This window comes from Ctenopharyngodon idella, chromosome 13, assembly GCF_019924925.1.
Source record: "Ctenopharyngodon idella isolate HZGC_01 chromosome 13, HZGC01, whole genome shotgun sequence".
Lineage (NCBI taxonomy): Eukaryota > Metazoa > Chordata > Actinopteri > Cypriniformes > Xenocyprididae > Ctenopharyngodon > Ctenopharyngodon idella.
Genome location: NC_067232.1, coordinates 31,558,902 through 31,580,710, shown reverse-complemented (window position 1 = coordinate 31,580,710; position 21,809 = coordinate 31,558,902). Strand labels below are relative to the sequence as shown.

General features: G+C 41.5%; 1 protein-coding gene across 1 annotated transcript in view; it reads right to left on the bottom strand.

The window, feature by feature from the left end:
- hcrtr2 (hypocretin (orexin) receptor 2) overlaps positions 1 to 21,809 on the bottom strand; it is a 54,814-nt gene that overhangs the window by 30,231 nt on the left and 2,774 nt on the right. Inside the window, exons 2-3 of the mRNA XM_051916891.1 lie at positions 7,107 to 7,285; positions 211 to 454 (exon numbers count right to left, since the gene is read on the bottom strand). Of these exons, the coding sequence (XP_051772851.1) occupies positions 211 to 454; positions 7,107 to 7,285 (423 nt within the window). The remainder of the gene's footprint in view (positions 1 to 210; positions 455 to 7,106; positions 7,286 to 21,809) is intronic.

Genomic DNA, 21,809 nt, shown 5'->3' with positions numbered 1-21,809 from the left:
TCCAGAGGGTTAATTGAACACTGTTGTGGAGAGAACACAATTTTAGCCAAAAAACAGCCATAAACTATGTTCTTCAGGTTGTTGTCAATACTCGATTGAACCTTACTATCTCTCTGTGCTCCCACAGCAAAAATAAATGGTCTGTCTAAAATGGTATATGGCCCTACTGCGCCTTGATAGGAGACTATGAAGTAACAAAATATCTCTTACCTGCCCACTGTTCATCACACACGGTGAACAGGCTGGTTTTGTTAGTAAGTTCTGGCAGCAGACTGCTGCATTCCATGACTATGGCTTGTGGAATCATGATCACACAGGAAACCAGCCAGATTAGAATGATACTCTTGCGGGCCCTTTTGGCAGTACTCTTGAACTTCAGTGGGTGGCAGATAGCATACCAGCGATCCTGGGCAATGCAGCTCAGAGTCAGAACCGATACTGACACAGAGATTGTCTAGAAGGCAATAGACAGGAGATGGATACCCACAAACCACAGTGTGAAACAAGAATTATGATCAGACAAAGAACAGTTACACATTATTTTAAGGTGTCCTTGTTACAGTGTAATTATACATTTAAGTACTGAGTAATATTAACACGTAAAAAGGTTATTCCTGCTATGCTGTACACTGTCAGTTTCTAGTTCATATGCTAATAGGTTATACTAGAAAAAATTATACTTTTATTTTGGCACAATACTCCTGAAATGCTGTAAACTTCTGTCCACAAAAATGTTGGAAATTATGCAAATGTGTAAATAAAGTAAACATAGAGCATGTTGCTGTAACATGAAGTGAGCTCAGCAGGGAGAGCAGGATCTAATTGCAAGGTGTACGTTTAAAGACAAAATAATAATTAAAATTTTGAAGCAACGACCACCACCAATGAGCAGGTCTAAATGAATGCATGCATGAATTGCGCCAATGTGGCTGAAGCATTCCAGATTGGATTGGTTTGATACTCACTGATATACATTTTCAGTTAATGTAAATATGGATTGTATTGTAGAAATTTCATTTCTAAAAGAAGAGTACCCTATTTAAAAACAATAGGACATTAGATGACATGATTATCGCTCGATTTTCAATGCGTGTCTTCTGTGCAAATTGGTCAGTTTCCAACAGATATGCTTTGAAGTGCTCCAACATATGTCTGAATGTTTCTGCATAGCATCTATAGAATAAAGACTTTAGTCCTGCTCAAGTGGAACTATTTTTGATGTTCTGGCTTCACTCTAAATGTCAGTTCAAAGAAGTTTGAGCTTAAGTGTCTGGGATGCATTTGAAAGATGCAAACATCCTACATTATACTGGCATCAATCAAACATGACTCTCTTTGAGGGTCAAAAGGCATGAATGTGATTGGAAACAACTGATTTTATTCAGGCATATGTCAACACTTGAAGCAGCCGCAGCCATGGCTCACAGCTGCTTCTTCATTCTTGATAACTTCAAAACTCTCATTAATAATCAGTCATCCAACTAGCGAAGATAACCATGCCTATCAGGGATAGAGAAGAAACAACAGTACTTGTAGCTTTCAAACTGTGAAGGGTATGTCAGCTGAAATATTACAGTCGATCCATTAGGTCCTTCAAAGACAGAAGGTTGAACAAAATGTGTTCCCAATATACCTTTAAAAATGACCAGAAGAGCATGTTTTCATCCCCAGGAACTCCATCAGTTCCATCTAATGTTGTTGACAAGCATGCCATTTAGTGCAGTGCATCTCAATTAAAAAAAAAATAGCAAAAAATAAATACATTTTTCAAAGACCCTAAGCTGTTTACATGATTTATTGATGGCAAAGCAAAGCAATCACTTAAAAAGCACAAACAGCCTCTAGCAGTAGAATCTGATTCGTCAGAAGTTCTAGATGTGCAAGATCAAACGTGTCATAATTCACAAATGTTTCAAAACATTTTGGAACTTCATTTTGATACATAGGGCTTCCTATGAAAAGAAAACAGAAAACGTCTCACGTATGTAACCATGGTTCCCTGAGAGGGAACGAGATGCTGCATCAAGCGCTTTGGGAACGCCTCTGCGTGATTGCGTCGTGAAGCACATGTGAAATCTGTCCAATGGCGTGAAGGAACGTCATAGGGGGGGTGACGTCATGACCAGGAAACTATAAAGCACACCCGAACCAAACAGAGTTAGCTTCTGAAAAGTCAAAGTAAGCCGGTCACAGGCATGCAGGGAGTATGGCAACGTGACGCAGCGTCTCGTTCCCTCTCAGGGAACCATGGTTACATACGCAACCTGAGACATTCCCTTTCAAGGGAACTTGCACTGCGTCAAGCACTTTGGGAACGAGATACCCACGCCGCCATACGACCGAGTGCCTGTCTGTGTGAAACTGTTCAGCGCACACTAAGACAACAGCACTCTTGACCCCGGGGTCGAGGCCACATCTAGGTTATAAAACCTAACAAAAGTGTGTGGCGAGGACCACCCCGCCGCATCACAAACTTCTTGGAGGGACACTTCTTGCGGGGTGCCCCTTACGTGGGGCCCCGAAACAAACAAACAACTGATCCGTCTTACGCCACAGGGCAGCTCTGTGGACGTAAGCATCCAAAGCCCTAACAGTGCACAGCAAATTAATTTTTTCCTGGTCTCGATCCAGAAATGGAGGGGGGCAAAAGGCCTGCAACATAATAGGGCCCGCCACATTAGTGGGGACCTTAGGAACATAACCTTCCCGAGGAAAGAGGAAGGCTTTGACCATGCCTGGCGCGAAGTCTAAGCAAAAGGGAGAGACTGAAAGGGCTTGAAGGTCACCAATTCTCTTTAACGACGAGATAGCGAGGAGGAAAAGAGTCTTTAGAGTGAGGAATTTTACATGAACCTCTTCAATAGGCTCGAAAGGAGCAGTAGACAGGCCCTCCAACACTATGGCCAAGTCCCAAGTCGGAAGTCTCTGACGTGCCACAGGCCTCAGCCTCAGAGTACCACGAAGGAAGCGAGTAACCCATGGGTGTCTGCCAAGAGAAGCACCCTCTAAAGGAACGTGGTAAGCTGCAATGTCCGCCACGTAGACCTTTAGCGTTGAAGGAGATAAACCAGAAGAAAACTGTTCTTGAAGAAACTCCAGAACTGTACCGGCTGAGCAGTTAACAGGATCAAAGTTATGTTCTCTATGCCATGAAGAGAAAACATACCATTTCAAGGAATATAGCCTCCTCGTGGAGGGAGCTCTGGAATGGAGCATAGTCTCCACTACCTCAGAGGCCACGCCCACAGTTTCCACAACTCCGGGCGGGGGTGAAGGATTAAGCCCCCCGCCTGCGAGAGTAGGTCCCTCCTGATCGGAATCTCCAGGGGAGAGCCGTCGAGGAGAGACATAAGGTCCAAAAACCAAACTCGGCCCGGGGCTACTAGAAGCAACTGGACCCCGTCCTGGCGCACTCTCTCCAAAACTCCCGGAAGCAGAGCAATTGGGGGAAAGGCGTACAGACGCAGCCTCGGCCACGCCTGCACCATAGCGTCCAAACCCAGGGGGGCTGGATGTGTGAGGGAGAAATATAGAGGACAATGGGTCGTTTCCAGAGACGCAAACAAGTTCACATCCGCTTTCCCGAAGCGCTCCCAAAGGAGCTCCACCACCCCGGGGTGGAGTCTCCACTCCCCGGGCCTCGGCCCCTGCCTCAACAGGATGTCTGCTTCCTGATTCAGAAGCCCTGGAATGTACACTGCCCTGACTGACAGCAACTTCCCTAGGGCCCACAGGAGGATCTGGTGTGCCAACTTGCATAAGGGGCGCGACTGCAGACCCCCCTGATAGTTTATGTAGTAGACCACCGCTGTGTTGTCCGTGCGGACCAACACATGATGGCCCCTGAGATCTGGGAGGAAGTGTTTGAGTGCCAGGAACATGACCAACATCTCCAACTGGTTTATGTGCCAGGAAAGATAATGACCCCTCCACAGACCCTGAGCCGAGTGACCACTCATGATCGCCCCCCCCCAGCCGGTGAGAGATGCATCTGTCGTTAGCGTTACGCGACAACAAGGAGCCCCCAACACCGGGCCTTGGGAAAGAAACCAGGGTTTTTTCCACATGACACAAGCACGAAGGCATCGCTGCGTGATCTTGATCATGCGAAACGGATTTCCCCTCGGGGAAAACCCCTTGGTTTTGAGCCACCACTGCAAAGGTCTCATGTACAGCAGGCCAAAAGGTATCACGTTGGACGCAGCTGCCATCAGACCTAACAGTCTCTGCAACTGTTTCACAGTGAGTGACTGACCTAGCTTCAGCTTGTTTACGGCTGTGAGAATGGCCTCTATGCGAGCTGCGTGCTTGCATTGACACTGAATCCCAAACTACGCCTAGAAAAGAGGTTCTCTGAGCTGGAGAAAGCACACTGCGTTTAGCCGTAACCCCAGACGCTTCATATGGGCGAGAACAGCATCTCGATGCTGAACCACCAATTCTTCTGACTGTGCTAAAATCAACCAGTCGTCTATGTAATTCAACACGCGGATGCTCTGGAGTTGCAGAGGAGCCAGAGCTGCATCCACGCATTTTGTGAAGGTGCGGGGAGATAAAGCTAGGCCGAAGGGAAGAACCCGATATTGGTATGCTTCGTCCCCGAAAGCGAACCTCAGGAACTTCCTGTGTTGAGGAAAGATGGATATATGAAAGTAAGCGTCTTTCAGATCTATCGTAACAAACCAGTCCTCGGACTTGATTTGTGACACGATTTGCTTCAGAGTTAGCATTCTGAACTTGAGCTTCTTGACGGAGCGATTTAATAGGCGCAGATCTAAAATGGGACGCAACCCACCATCCTTCTTCGGAACTATGAAGTACCGGCTGTAAAACCCTGACTCCCTGCTGGGAGAAGGAACCCTTTCTATAGCTTTTTTTCACAAGAGAGTCTGTACTTCTTGTTCCATAACCAGAGCCTGCTCGGGGTTCACCTCGGTGAATAACACCCCGTTGAACCTGGGCAGTCGCAACCCGAACTGAATTCTGTACCCAAATTCTACTGTGTGCAGGACCCATCGAGATACGTTTGACAGAAGTTTCCACGCTGCCAAAGAATCTACTATGGGAATCAGTCTCTCGAGACTGACCTCTGGTGTTTGATGTATGACCAGCCCAGCTTCCTGAACCAGCGAACCGGCAGGAAGCAGCCGAACTGGCCATTTTTGATCCCTCCTCGGAGGGAGCGAACACCCCAGCGCCACTACGTTGCCAGGTGGACACTGGGATAAACGTTCACTGAGAGCCGCTGCGCCCTGAAGCACGCGAGTTGGCAGGGTTGGCAGAACGGCACCGTGCACTGAGGTGGTCACCGACTCGCCTCGGAGGGGACTGCCCTCAGAAGCCTGACACCACTGGCGTCAGGACTTCTTTCCTGAAGCCCTCCACTGGATAATGACAGTCCTCAGATCCGCCTTACCCTTGGTTGACTTCGGTTGTGAGCGCTGCCCCGACCCCCAGTCTTTCTGCGGGGTGAGCAATGCTCACTTTTTGTTGCGCCCTATGTGAGGAGCTCGTACTCGGCTGGGTCTGCTTCCTTTGACCAGCAGTCCCAGAGACCTGAGATCGGCGGGGAAGAAATTTCTAGAAAGCCGCCACCTGTTTCTTGGCTTCCTGGAACCTCTCAACGACTGTGTTGACGGAGTCGCCGAAGAGGCCAGGCGGTGTAAGCGAAGCATCGAGAAGAAAAGATCTATATCTGTCTTTCATGTCGGCGAGGTTGAGCCAAAGGTGTCTCTCCATGGCCACCAGGGCTGCCATAGACCGCCCAATAGATCTGGCGGTCTCCTTGGTAGCACGGAGAGAGAGATCTGTAGCTTTCCTTAGCTCAGAGAACGCCTCGCGACTGACTTCCCCACCCTCATCAAGGTCTTTGAGCAGATCGGCTTGATAGGCTTGGGGGATGGCCATAGTGTGTAAGCACGCCGCCGCCTGACCTGCTGCCGAGTACGCTTTACCCACTAAAGCAGAAGATGTATGTAGCGGCTTAGTAGGTAACTTCGGGGCTTTGAGGGAGGCTGCCGACTCGGGGGAGAGATAGCTTGCGAGCGTCTCTTCCACCCGAGGCATCTCCCCATAACCATGCCTTTTTAGTCCCAAAATATTGCTGTAATTGGATGTTTGTGGACTATAGACCTGAAAAGATGCAGGTCTGTTCCACAACCTCGACACCTCGGTGTGGAGGTCAGGAAAAAAGGCAAGCCCCGGCGTGGAGGTTGTGCGCGAGAAGGAAGAAAGCGCTCGTCTAATAAAGTTGCTTAATGGGCCTCCTGTTTCTCGGTCAGCCAGCTTATGTTCAATCTGGCCACCGCTCTAGTTACAACCTCCACGAGCTCCTCATATGCTTGTGTGTGTGGTGGCGACTCTTCACACTGATCGATGCTGACAACGTCCAGTTCCTCAGAACTAGAGCACTGCAGCATCAGCGCTTTACCAGGGGCAGAAGAAACCGCAGAGCGTGCTTCTACCTCCTGAAATGAACCGCTGGATCCTGCAGGTAAAGGCAGAGAAAGGGTGGGGCCAGTCTCTAACCCCTCTGCAAGATCCATTTGCGAACCCCACGACGCGAGCTGCGGGGAGCGCGAGCCGAACTGCTTTCCTCGAAAAGCGCCCGGCGGGAGCGGAGCGTCTTCATAAACATCTGCTCACAATGCACACAGCCAGCTCCCTCGAGAGCTGACTGGGCATGCTCCACTCCAAGGCAAACAACACGAAGCTCGTGTGCATCTCCCGCCGGGATGTAGCGAGGAGAAGGAGATGCACACAGCCTGAATTGCTGCACTTATGTCGCCATAATAGTGTCTTAGATAAATGTGCTTGAATAACTTGAGAGACAAACAACAATAAGTAAGACAGACAGTTTCACAGAGAGCGCTTACTGAAGACACAGAAGCTAACTCTGTTTGGTTTTGGTGTGCTTTATAGTTTCCTGGTTATGACGTCACCCGCCTATGACGTTCCTTCACGCCATTGGACAGATTTCACATGTGCTTCACGACGCAATCACGCAGAGGCGTTCCCAAAGCGCTTGACGCAGCGTGAGTTCCCTTGAAAGGGAAATATAGTGCCAAATTAATTGATTAAAGTCAATATGTTATCCGTTTCCTTACCTGTAAGTAAGGTAGTATCTTGCACAGGGTCTCTCCAAAGAACCAGGTTTCTGTAATGTCCACCACAAGACTTGCAGGAAGACATGTGATTGTGACCAGGATGTCTGCGAAGGACAGGTTCACGATAAAGTAGTTGGTCACTGTGCGCATGTGATGGTTTTTCCAAACTGCAAAACAAACTGAAAAGAAAGATGCCATGAGTAATACAGTGTTTTCAAAAAATTGTGGCTTAAAAAATTGATGCATGAAATGCAAAATCCCAGCCAACAAGCAGTGCTGCGTAGATTGCTGACAAATTGTAGCCGATTACTGATTCCAATTTACATGGCAAAATTTGAAGGTAGTATCATAATCCATTATGTTACACATTTAAGATAATATAATCTGACTATTTTTTTTATTACTTTTAGTTTAGTTTTGACTCAACTCGTTTATCACATTGTTTTGAAAAGGATAATCTTGTACCATATTGATATGAAAATACAAAGAGAAAGATAATTGTAACAACTGAGACTAAGGCACTTAGTTGTGTTGCAGACCATGTACACCCTTTCATGGAAACGGTATTCCCTGGTGACTGTGGCCTCTTTCAGCAGGATAATGCACCCTGCCACAAAGCAAAAATAGTGCAGGAATGGTTTGAAGAGCACAACAACGAGTTTGAGGTGTTGACTTGGCCTCCAATTTCCCTAGATCTCAATCCAGTCGAGCATCTGTGGGATGTGCTGAATAAACAAGTCTGATCCATGGAGGTCCCACCTCGCAACTTAGAGGGCCAGATACCACAGCACACCTTCACCTCGATGGGTCAGGGCTGTTTTGGCAGCAAAAGGGGGACCAACACAATATTAGGAAGGTGGTCATAATGTTATGCCTGATTGGTGTATGTTCTTTTACATTGTTTTGCGCATGTATTAATTCAAACTCTATTGAAACTCAGAAGGGCGCACTGTAGTTAACCAAGACCACATATATAGCATGTGTGTTATCTATGAACTGTGATTTTAATTTCCTTTATGTTCACTGACATTACATTTTGCTAACTCTATTACATATTATTATTTTAAGAATCTTATAAGTCTCTTCTCTTAATACCCAATCCTATTTCATATGCAAAACACCCTGCTAGAAGACAAAGGATCATAAAGTTTCCCTCCAAAGGAACTACTCCTTAGAGGTTGAGACATCTTCATTCTTTAAAAGATCACTGATCACAAATCAGGCCCTTCCCCTACTTCCCCATTGCTGATTCTAAAAAAACTGAAGATGAGCTAGAAGTCTTCTAAGGATCCCTAAGTTTGTGCCAGGCTGCGGCCTTGTCTTTCCGTTCATCAAAGATCCTCTGACTCAGCTGGTACTCTCTCATCAAGACAACTACAGCAAAGATCAACTGGAGCCTCAGCAAATTGCATAAGAACACTTCCATTCAAATGGGTGAGACATGCAAGTATCAAACTTAGTCTCATTAGTTGATACAACCCCATTTCCAGAAAAGTTGGGACATTTTGTAACATGCAATAAAATTAAGAATCTGTAATTTGTTAATTCTCTTGAACCTTTATTTAACTGACAAAACTGCAAAGAAAAGATTTTAAAATTTTCACTGACCAACTTAATTGTAAATATAAACAAATTTAAATTTTGATGGCTACAACACACTCCAATGAGGCATGTTTACCACTGTCACCTTTCCTTTTAATTACACTTTTTAATCATTTGGGAATTGAGGATACTAATTGTTGCAGTTTTGCAAGTGGAATTTTTGCCCTGAATTCTCTCCTGAAACAAGACAGATGCACAGAAGTCTGTGGTCGTCGTTGTCTGATTCTCCTTTTCATGATGGGCCATACATTTTCAATAGGAGACAGATCTGGACTGCAGGCAAGCCAGTGAAGCACATCCCTTCTATGGTGTAGACTATCTAGAAACCACTCAGATGTAGCACGTGCAGAATGAGGCCTGGCATTGTTCTGCATCCCAGACAAGATGTCATCTTCATGGCAGTCTATGTCTCTGTACAATCCCAATATACACCTCCACATCAATGGTACCTTCACACATATGTGAGTCTCCCATACCGTTTTCATTGATGCACCCCCATACCATGACAGATGTTTGATTTTGCGTCTGTCACTAATGAAAGTCTGGATAGTCCCTTTTGTCTTTGGGACTGAAAACTCTTTCCCCAAAACAAGCCAAAAAGTGGACTCATCTGACCACAGCACACATTTCCACTGTCTTTTAGACCTTCTGAGATGAGCTCAGGCCCAGGGAACTCTGCAGTATCTCTTTATAGAACACATGTATAGTTTATTCCTTGGATAACATTTCTAAATGCAGCGGCAGAATGTGTTAAGTTACTACGACTTTCCAAAGTCCTCCCGAGCCCATGTGGCTATTTTTAACACAGTAGCATGATGGTTTTTTCATGCAATGTCATCTGAGGGCTTGAAGGGCACGCACATTCAACAGAGGTTTCCTGCCTTGCATAGAGAAATGTGATTATTGAATTGTTTGACAATTCTCTCATGGAATTTGGCATAAAGTGGTGAGCCATGACTCATCTTTGCCAGAGCCCAGCCAGCCAACAACCACCCCCATCACGGACCAACTGCCCGAGCCCACCACAGACCCAGAGCCCACGCCCTCCATAGAGCCTGAGCCAGAGCAACTGCTGAAAGGTCTTCTTCATCCTGGAGTCGACGCTCAATAAGGAATCTGACAATGTGCGAGAGCCAGCAACAACGTCCGTTCCAGAGGGGGTTCACGTGGAGTACAAGGGCATAGAGTGGAGCCCCACCCATACTCCTGCCACAGAGAGTGAGCTGTGCCTGGTTTCGATATAATTGGTTGAGGAAATGGAAGAGGTTATTCCCCAAAGTCCCCATCACCGCTGGTCCCGCCCAGCTCCAAGTCTCCTTCTTTGCTCATGGTTCTACCCAACCTCCCTCTCCCCTTCTCCTCTGTCTAAGCCAGCCAGTTCCTCGGCTCTGCTGCTCGGATCTGCTTCGGGCCTTTCGGTCTCCAGCTCCGCCTTGGTATGTGGATCCCGTCTCTGCCTTGGACCGCCAAGCCTGTCACTCCACCTCGGCCCGTCGACCAGTCAGCTCCACCATGGCTCCTTGCCCCCTCGGCTCCATCTTAGTCAGTCATCACTTTGCCTACGCCACAGACTTCCAGGCCCTCTGCTGCGCCTCATCCCTCCACCCCTTCAGCCTCCTCTTTCTCTCTGGCTGTCTTGGTCCTCAGTCCCACCGGCTCTGCCTCAATCCTCCAGGACCTTAGTTCCACCTCGACTGCTCATCACTGTGGCTCCGCCTCAGCCTCCAGATCCTTCGATGTCACCCAGTCTCTTCGTTTCCACCTGGGTCTCCACCTCTCCCAGCTCCACTGATGTCAGTCAGGCTCCAGACTCCACCTTGGCTCCTCCCTCCATCGATTTCATCCTGCTCATCTCTGTGTCTTTCTCTGACTCCTCCCTCCGTCATCTCCACCCTGGCTCCACCCACCATCAACTCCATTATGGTGTCTTCCTCTATCGCCCCCTCCTGGTTCCTGTCTGTCAGACTCAGCGCCCACCTACAAAGCAAGAATTAAGGACGCGCCTTCCACGAGGAGGGTGTTATGTCAGGATTATGTTCTGTTTAGTTTTACCTGTGTTCTTGTTCTCCTTCTCTGTCTCCTTGGTTACTTATTATTGTCATCTGTCTCTTATTAAGTTTAATTTGTTGTCCCTGTGTATTTAAGCATTATGTTTCAGTTACTCCGGGTCGGTTCTTGTTGACACTAATGTTTTTTTTTGTTTTTTTTCGTAACAAATGTTTGCTCTTGTGATCTCCTGTGTGTTTTGATTATATGTTTGTTTATTCTTGGAATACTCTTTGTATCTTCATCGTCCTGCATGCTAGAAGTCACACGTTACACAAAGAGAAGTGATAAGGTCTCCCTGCAGTTTTCTACCTAAATGAAAGCTCAATGGTTTAATGTTTGACAGCAAAGCAAATTAAGCCAACTGTAAATGTTAGTATTGTAATTTTACTGTTGTTCTGTAAACTTAAAAAAAAATAAACAAAAATAATGAAAATATTTATTATTGTTGTTGTTAATAATAATAAGAATTCTATTAATATTTTTATTGTAACATATATTGTATTATAATATATTATCATGATTATTAAATACTCATTTTTTAACTTTACAGAACAATAGTATGTATTATTGCAATAGTAAGATATATCTTTATTAATTTGATATATATCTTTAGCTGATCGCATGCCTGAATGTGATTTGATTGAAAATATCCCCATATCCTCAAAGACTACCTTTGCTATCTTAATTTGTATTTTATTCTACCAGATGATGAGTGATTGCTATGACACATATGCACATTATCGTAAACTGTTTTGTTTAGAAAGCATTTGTGCAGTAAATTCATGAAAATATAGGTCTGAGTGGCTCATGAATAAGACATGAAATAGCTGTGGATTACCAACTGCCTTGACTCAGTCACAGATAAGCAGCCATGTAACATCAGTTCATTAATGTTGATTGTTTGTTTAGCATATTTAGTGTGGAACTTAATTAAATTAATAATTCAAAGGTCATTGTAAAAAAAAAAAAAAAAAAAAAAAAAACCTGTTTTTGTCAGGTAGTACAGAAAAGGGATGCAATAAATAGTGCTGAAACATTTGGCAGAATAGACATCAGGACTGCAAAAATAAACATTTATGTATAACAAAATTATTTTTGATTAACCTGTTAAACATGTTCATATTTATTATGTTTTGATGCAGACTCCTGCTTCGCCCATTTTGTCACATGTTTAATACTAGCTGCAATGATTATGAATGAACTGACAATACAAGATCGATAATACAAGGTAATAGAAAAGGCTAGGGTTAATTGTCAAACTGGGAAATGTTTGCAAGGACTATATCTCAGTAAGGTTTTGAATCAACAGTCTATTTACAAAAATGTGTGTACAAACCCAGTTCAAAAGTCTCTTCACTTAGAATAATTTCTGAGAATTCTGTAAAATGTCAATAATTTTGTCACAGCTAATTAACCAGAGCAAACAATGAATGAAGGCACATGTTAGCTAAAAGGTTTGACTGTATTATCATGAAAAGGGAATCTTTCACGTTCAGTTGGGGCAAGCTGTCACATTTTAAAAAATTTAGGCAAAATAATTATTTGGCATTTATTTATGCTACCTTTTACATACTAACCCTATTTCATAAATTGTTTTGTATTATGTAATTGTTGTTTTCTGTGTAAATTTAGCTAAATTAAACTGAAAAAATGTGACATCATGTTGTTGTGTGTTCAGTGAGCTTAATGCTCTTTTCCTGGGTAATAACTCTGAAAATGTTCAAAAGCTTTTTTGGAACCTAAACTTATTGTACAGACATTGACTTTTCTTTTAGAAATATGCACTGGAGTAAAAAGTGTGACAAGTAGCCCCGGCGTCTCTATATTGCACGTGATGGGTGAAATATGAGAAGACTATTTATATATCCGATGGCTGGGTTGTTTCTCGACAATCAAGGAATTGATTCCAAAAAAGCGCAGACTGACAAATACATTTTAGTTTGCCTGCTTTCATTATAAATGGCTTGTATTGTGACTCAGTTCTGAATAATTGCTGTGCACGAGCGTGTCCCAATAAGTCATTCTTCTCTATGATATGTGGCAAATGTTGTCTTTCTTCATGTTTATCAGAACAATTTGGTCTTTTCTTATCACAGTCTCTTTTGTGAAACCCATAAAACTACAGAGAGGTTTGTGCAGTTTGAAAATGGACTGTTTTGTCTGCAAAATTGGGACACGTGAAGCAAACTGAGAATGAATGAAGTCACAGCTGTTGAATGAGCCTAGAGGGCAGAGTAGACGATGAGGTGATATAATGACCTGAAGCCCCAGGCTATATCAGTGTTGGCACATTGCCTGGTTTGGCTGCCAGCATCCTGGAGGGACATTCCCAACGGTCAGTGAATCCCAGCTTACAGGTGTTATGGACAACATAGCGCAGGCCTGTCACCACCATAGACACTGAGAAATTGCCAAATTGTCTCCCTTTGAATTGAAAATGCATGATAACCGAATAATTTTATGCAACATTTTATTTGCATGCCTATTTTAATATAGAAAAATAAATATTATTTGCAAATAGTTCAAATTGAATATAAAAATGTATTGTTCTTTTACTGTTCTTTTATTTATTTATTTATTTATTTATTTATTTATTTATTTATTAATTATTCCCCTAAATCCATTTAATTCATTTAATTATTTAAAGGGGTCATGAAATGGAGAATCAAAATGTTCTTGATATTTACACATTTAAGAGGTTACTCTACAATAAAAACATACTGCATGTTTCAAACTCAAAACTTACTCCACAGTTTTAAAATATGAATTATTCTTTTCTACGGAAGCCCTAAACGGCCATGGATTATTATCTTGTTTTGTCGTGATCACGACTTAATTTTCTTGTGATCTCGAGATAACAAAAGTTGTTTTCTCGTGATCTCGACATAAACGTTCTTTTTACAGTGATTGATTCTGAAACACACTGTACCCGGATTCTACTGTTGCTATAGTAACAAACACAACTTTCACGCGCATCAGATCGACGGATAAATCATGCGCTCTTATATCTTGTGGATATTTCAGCAAAATGTTTACTTCACTTACTAATAAAGTTTACAATAAATAACTACATATAGGCTAATCAATCACTGTTCAATAAATGTACGCTAAACATTTTATTTGTGTAATTAACATGATCAACAGAGCATTCAACATCTCAAGCGCAGACGGAGTGCCTTCAGAAAGATGCCAGATTATTCTATAAATTATTCGATTAAACCCACTTTATTTTCCTCATTCATTTGAAATAAAATTATATTACATAATGTGTTTGTTATTTTTATTCGTCATGTAGGATAGGCTGTGATATCATTAAACTGTCTTCCTCCAGTTTCCATTAAAAAGAGGTGCAATACTCCAGATTTCCAAAAAACAAAACTTTAATCCAGTTGATATAGACTAAAACAATCTAGGGATGCTGTTTGAGAAGAGTGTTTATGTATGTGTGTTGTTTCCAACAAAGAAATGTAGAAAATAGGTTACACACTATCACTGAATTAAATGACATAGGCTATAAATCATATTTCTTATCAATATACATTGAGTGAGTGAAACGAACACCGAAACTGCGATGATTAAAATGGCTTCTTAAAGATACACAATAAGGTGCAAACAGAATACTATACAGTGACATCAAAATTAGTTTTAATAAGCAATAAGTTTAGTATCACACTGAACTATTGCGGTCGTGAAACTGTGGTGAGTCCTGCACTAGTCAGAACGATAACAGATACACTTTCAAGCAAAATAATCATATTCAAGCATTTAACAGTTAAGTTAATTACTTAATGCACACAATACTGCACAAAATAAAGCGATCACAAAGACTCTCACTGTCCGAAACTCGTACAATCTGGGCCAATATGAACTAATACAGTAAAGTGGATATTTACCGCACATCATCAGTTATATTTGGTAATATACTGACACCTGTTGGCACATTTGTGTAATTTACAGCAGAGATTAAGTCGTGATCACAACAAAACAACTTTTGTTATCTCGAGATCATGAGAAAATAAGTCGTGATCACGACAAAACAAGATAGAAAAAAATAATAATCCATGGCCGTTTAGGGCTTCTGTACTTTTCTACCTTCTAAAATGGCCAGATTTGAAATTGGTAGAATCGTGATGTCACACATTATGGGTTCGACTGAAAGATAAAGTTTTTGTTTGTGCTTCATATGTCACAACTGACTTTTTTTGTGAATTTTTCTCAACATGCTGCCAGATTTTCAAAATATTTTTTATTGAAACATACGGCAGTGCCAAGCATCTATCCTCGGAGGCAACGCTGGTAAGTACATTTAATTTTAATTTCACCGTGTCTACACTGGACGTGACAAAGCGAATGTTCCAAATCCATTTGTTCTATTTCTTTTTAGAAGTAGCGCAAGCAAATGGAGTACATTAGAAATAGAATGAGGCATCAGTTTACTGTTGGGGATTTGTTGTGTCGCATCACGCCGCAGTGTAGACAGCATCACTGATTTTAATGGGTTCTATTGTCATCTTCCGCATTGTGCCGCTTGCGTCTGATGTAGACACAGTAGCTGTGCTTCCATACAAAGTTTCAAATTTAACTTGTGCGCAAAATTGGACTATTGCATAAAACATTCGCGAATAAAGCACTGTTTCCCTCTCATGTGTTCAAGAGAACAAAATCGGCACTTCCTGGGAAATTGGCGCAAAATATCTGTAATAAAATTGGATGTTGCTGCAATCAGGGAAGAAATTGTGGCTCTTTTTTCCTCCATCATAAATGAGTTGTGTCTCGAAAACACAATAAACTCTGTCATGTTCTCTTGTGTTCGGATGCTGGTTTTTGGGAACACAATCATGTGAAACGCTTCTGGAGGGAATTAAACCAAATCATTCTGATGACAGACTTTGACTCAGGCATTTCAGAACCACCAAACCAACATTTGAGATGCTGTGATGCCATTGGATAAAAAAAATATCCACCTCAATTGAGCGCATATGTTTTATATATGCATTTTTAGAATTTATGCATATCATACCCGGTTGTTCCAATTTCTTACACATACACTAATCAGGAATAACATTATGACCACCTTCCTAATATTGTGGTGGTCCCCTTTTGCTGCCAAAACAGCCCTGACTCGTCGAGGCATGGACTCCACTAGACCCCTGAAGGTGTGCTGTGGTATCTGACATCAAGATGTTAGCAGCAGATCCTTTATGTCATGAAGGTCGCGAGGTGGAGCCTCCATGGATCGGACTTGTTTGTTCAGCACATCCAACAGATGCTCGATTGGATTGAGATCTGGGGAATTTGGAGGCAAGGTCAACACCTCAAACTCGTTGTGCTCCTCAAACCATTCCTAAACCATTTTTGCTTTGTGGCAGGAGCATTATCCTGCTGAAAGAGGCCACAGCCACCAGGGAATACCGTTTCCATGAAAGGGTGTACATCAGGGGTCTCAAACTCAAATTGGCTGGGGGCCATCACTGTGATTGACACCTCATAGGAGGGCCATCTTAACATTCAAGCACAAGAAAGCGCAAAATTTCCTTTGCATTATTTCTCATGTACTTCAAATTTCATTACTAAAATATTTGTCATACTTAACAAAAAATATAAACAGCAGTGTCTCTATCATTGTATCTGCTCACACAGCTGAGCCACATTTGTCCAAGATGCCGTTTGAGCATTGGTAACATTTATTGGTAGCATCGGACGCGTTTCAGTGGTTTAAATCGACGCTCGCAACTTGCGCGAGTGCTTTTACTGTAATTTAGGCAAGTGCGCTCATAATAGAAGCGATGCGTTTTTCCAGGCGCACCTATGCCGCGGCAAGATGAAAACATCTCAACTTTTCAGAATGCCGCAAACACACCGCAGATCATGTGACAAGGACCAACCGATGAGCTTCAGCCTTTACTTAACAATATCGAAGGCTCAGCCGAACAGCTGATCATAGCTGTACAGGGTGGGTTTTTATTTCTCATCTCCATAAATATATCTAGTAATAGAGCTAATGCAAGGACTAGAAATCAAGTAATCCTTTGCTGAAAATTCCTCGTCATCGTGGCCAATAGAATAGCAATGACAGACGCCACAGGAGCGAAACCGCTTTGGAAAGAAAGAGAAAGCAGCGCGATATGTGAACGGCCCCTTAGAACGGCAACTTTTTCCTTTGCATATCAGACAGGTAGCATTTCCATTAAACTCCACGAAAAAATACTGCACTTGAAACTGTCTGTGTTCCTCATCCACTTTCCTTTTCGGTTTGGAAAAAAACATATTTCATTCGCACTTTGCAGCCAAACAAGAACCAGCTCTCTTCTTATCAAATCTGCCTGCGCACTTTTTTTTATATATAGAATCATGTCATTCTTTCTAATGTGGAATATGGTATGAATATGGTAAATGGCCCGCGGGCCGGCAGTTTGAGACCACTGGTGTACATGGTCTACAACAACGCTTAGGTAGGTGGTACGTGTCAAAGTAACATCCACATGGATGGTAGGACCCAAGGTTTCCCAGCAGAACATTGCCCAAAGCATCACACTGCCTCCGCCGGCTTGCCTTCTTCCCGTAGTGCATCCTGGTGCCATGTATTCCCCAGGTAAGTGACGCACACGCACCCGACCATCCATGTGATGTAAAAGAAAACGTGATTCATCAGACCAGGCCACCTTCTTCCATTGCTCCGTGGTCCAGTTCTGATGCTCACGTGTCCACTGTTGGCTCTTTTGGTGGTGGACAGGGGTCAGCATGGGCACCCTGACTGGTCTGCAGCTATGCAGCTCCATACGCAACAAACTGCGATGCACTGTGTATTCTGACACCTTTCTATCAGAACCAGCATTAACTTCTGGAGCAGTTTGAGCTACAGTAGCTCGTCTGTTGGATCGGACCACACGGGCCAGCCTTCGCTCCCCACGTACATCAATGAGTCTCGGCCGCCCATGACCCTGTCGCCGGTTCACCACTGTTCCTTCCTTGGAGCACTTTTGATAGATACTGACCACTGCAGACCGGGAACACCCCACAAGAGCTGCAGTTTCGGAGATGCTCTGACCCAGTCGTCTAGCCATCACAATTTGGCCCTTGTCAAACTCGCTCAAATCCTTACGCTTGCCCATTTTTCCTGCTTCTAACACATCAACTTTGAGGACAAAATGTTCACTTGCTGCCTAATATATCCCACCCACTAACAGGTGCCATGATATATATTAAACAAATATTGGACTTTTTTTGGTGCTAAAAACTTTGAAAACTTAATAAGCCAACCTCGAGAAACGTAATATAAAAATCTGAAACTGCATTTCATGACCCCTTTAATACCTTTAAATAAAAACTCCAATGCAATCCTTCCTCTCTCCTCCCACCAATATTCAAGACACAGTTATGGCTTTGCTTTAGTGCAGCCTCTTGCCAGGAAAATCTGGACTTTCTCTTGAGGTTTAGGGATTTTCAGTTGGTGCATGAACACACTTTGATTTAGCGGCAGAGTAGAGGAACCGTTATCGCACGTAGGGCATTTTCAGAGCATCCTCACAGTGGTAGTAGGTCTGGCTCTATTTCTGTCTTTACGCTTGTTTCATCTGTTCATCACATGACCACCATTGCTCCAGTTGTTTGAAAACCCCCCACAGCACATCCATGCACTTCCAGGAAAAAGACACTGACACTTATCAAAGCTATGCAGTAGCTCTGCGACAGAACTCCCACCTGCAAGTGTATTGCATAATTGCACAATTGCTATAAGATGATATTAGTAACCTTCGAAGAGAGGGCAGAAAATGAGATGAACTACTGTTTAAAACTCAATAATCCAATCCCCTGTAGAGTCATTATGCTAAGAGCTTATTATACTTGTTAGAATGGAATTATCAGTAGAATCAATCATAGAACTGGACAGAAATGCTGACACTCCAATTTTACATGTACTGTAAAGAAAAAAAAAAAAGAGAAAAAAAAGAAGAAGAAGAAGAATAAAAAGAAGAAGAAAAAATGCAATCCTCATTTAACCCATAACATTTGATTTGTCTGTATAAATTAATATATTTAGGTTGCTTCAGTATGGTAAATAATATTTTTAACTTAAAAATCAATTAATTTGGATGTTACCAAGACAGTCAGCTTTCTAAGCCAGCGCCGAAGACATGATGGCTACTACATCTAGATATCACACATCTGAATACTGCATAAGCTTTCTAATTTGTTTCACAGATCTAATCAAACTATTATTGCACAAGAAATTCTGATCGGACCAGCATAACATTTATAAATAAATTTGCCATTGTCATTGGTGTAGTCTGACATATTCATTTTGATTCAGTCATATTAAATTAAAACATTTTTGACCTTAATAAAACCTTTTTTTTCTTTTACAGTAGAGCTCTTCAGAATGTAAAGGAAAATAGTTTCAAAAGAAAATCCCCTTTGCACTGTCAAGCACATATCTTTTAAAGTCTTCTCCTTTTACATAGCCATTCATTGTGATTGCATTTGAATAATGTAGTACTTTCAATTTCATTTAATAACTCTGAATATTTCTGAAATTACATTATATTCCTTCCACATGCATTTATCAAAGTAATAACCTGTGTAAATGGCTGTATCAAAGACAATGTAATATTGTGTATCCAACAGTGTCCATATTTATAACACATGCAATTGACGTCATAGGGATGGAGCAATGTAAAAGAACAGCTAATAAAAAAAAAATAAAAAAAATGAAAATTCCTTCATTAATAAACACACACACATCATTCCAAACCCATATGCTGTTTTTCCCACAGTACTGTATATGAGTCAAAATCTGCTAGAGGTAATAACGGAACAGCTAGGCCTGGGCGATAAAACGGTATCGATATTTATCGACGGTACGTCTTAATCGATAACGATAGAAAAAATGTTCGATATAACTCTCGATATAGTTTCTCTTAAATGCGTTAAAATGTAAACAGACATGAAGTTCGGTTGCATGAACGACTCTCAAGCTCGCTCCGTCCCTGGATCACAAACAGACGCGCAAACATGTTGCAGTGGAGTTCAGATGCGCAATCGGCACGTGAGATCAGATCACACAAACACATGAAAATGAGTGCTGTACCTGCCGGCGACGAGGAGATTGTGAATAAAAAAGGACACATGAGCTCGTCAGTGTGGCAGTTTCATGGTTTCCTTACGTCTTACAGTTGATCTACTTCAAAGTTCGTCTTGAGAGAGCAGTTGTCATGTCGGTATTAACAGCTGCACAAACAGTGTTTTCAACCACACAGTATCTTTATTTCTGTGTTACAAATATTCAGGTTATCACAGAAGTACTGAGATAAAAGTTTATAGTTCAGATAAAACACTAATGTCTATGTTATCGATCAAAATAGAGCTAATCAGCTTCAGAAAGAACTTTAAACGCGCTGAAAATGACACATTTATCGATTACATTGTTTCACCACTAGGTGGCGACAAGTGACTGTTAAAAAATGTATTTGACGTTGAATCTTCATTCAACAGATTCTTTCAAATACACTGATTCATCCAGTAATGAAACAAGAGTATTTATGGGCGTGTTATTGAATCATACCTCCAAAAAGATTTTTTTTTTTTAAATAATTAATTCAAATATATTTAAAATTTTAAAACTTAATATTTTGTCAGAACCTCTAAATTACATGTTATTTAGTTTAGTTGACATTCAGAATTGTGATCTCAGTTTCTTTAACACTTATTTATTTAACCTTCATATAAAATATAAGAAAGATTTGTTTACATTTTATTTAGCTTTGTTTTAAAAATTATTTGTTGTTTGCCTTAATTAAAAATGCATTGGTTAAAATCAAAAAAAATTTTCTACTAAAATTTTTTCAATAATTATCAATACCGATTAATATGAAACATTATATCGTGATAATTTTTTTAGCTGTATCGCCCAGCCCTCGGAACAACAGTTTTAAAATGTAATTTTTTACTATTATATACTAATTACTTTATTTACTATTATTTAGGGTCTCCATTTTCACAGGTTTAAAAAAAAAAAAAACTTTAAGAGACAATAGAAACAACTTTGTACATCAAAACAACTCCTTTTCCAAGAGTCAATGAATTTGCAACTTGTAATTAATTTAAGCCACAAAATAAACCTCATTCTGCAAAATAAGTTTAATGAACTACACATAAAGCATTTTATGATTATCCAAAAATCAAACAGTTCACCCCTCACACACGTTATCATGTCCGTCAAAAGCTTAGGCTGGCTGTCGGTTGGAGTATTAGAACTAAAAACATATATGACCATCAATCACTTGACTGAATACTTGCCAGCTGAGAAATAAATAATTATTACCTTACGATTCATCTGTTTTTAAATCCACATCATTTGAATATCACAACATCGATTTGAATATTCAACTTGATATTTAACGTTTTTGATCTGTCTGCACTGACACCATTGTATTCGAACTGAGCTGGACGATGACATTGCTGTTTTCTCCAGAGCTGCTTTATAGATAGATGAATTAAATGAATAACTAATGATTTTTACAATGGAATAAATCAATACTGAACTTACTTAAGATGAACAATGACACTATTTTCTTCTAGAGCTGCTGTGCAGCCTCTATCACAGTAAAGCTGCTTTGACACAATCTGCATTGTAAAAAGCGCTATATAAATAAAGATGACTTGACTTGACTGTCAAAAAATAACATGCACAATACATGACAGTATTTATGAGAAGCAGAGATCCAGCGAGTCATGCATCTCCTGGAAAACAAAACTACCAGATGTTTTGACTACGTCATCGTTTTCCAAGAAGATGTAGAAAATGGCGTCCTGAGCAGCTTCAACATGCTGTCTGTCCGAGATGATAACGTACATAATACATAACGCACATGAGTATAAATTTGTTCTTCACTCACTTGAATCAAAATGATCAGGGAACGGAGTGAAATACTTCTTATTGCATGCTAAAGAGAATAAATACCAATTAAATTGAAAAACTTAAACATGTGTTGGTTTTGACGAACATTTTTTTTATGCACGAACTATACATTCTGATTCTGACATTCCTTTTCT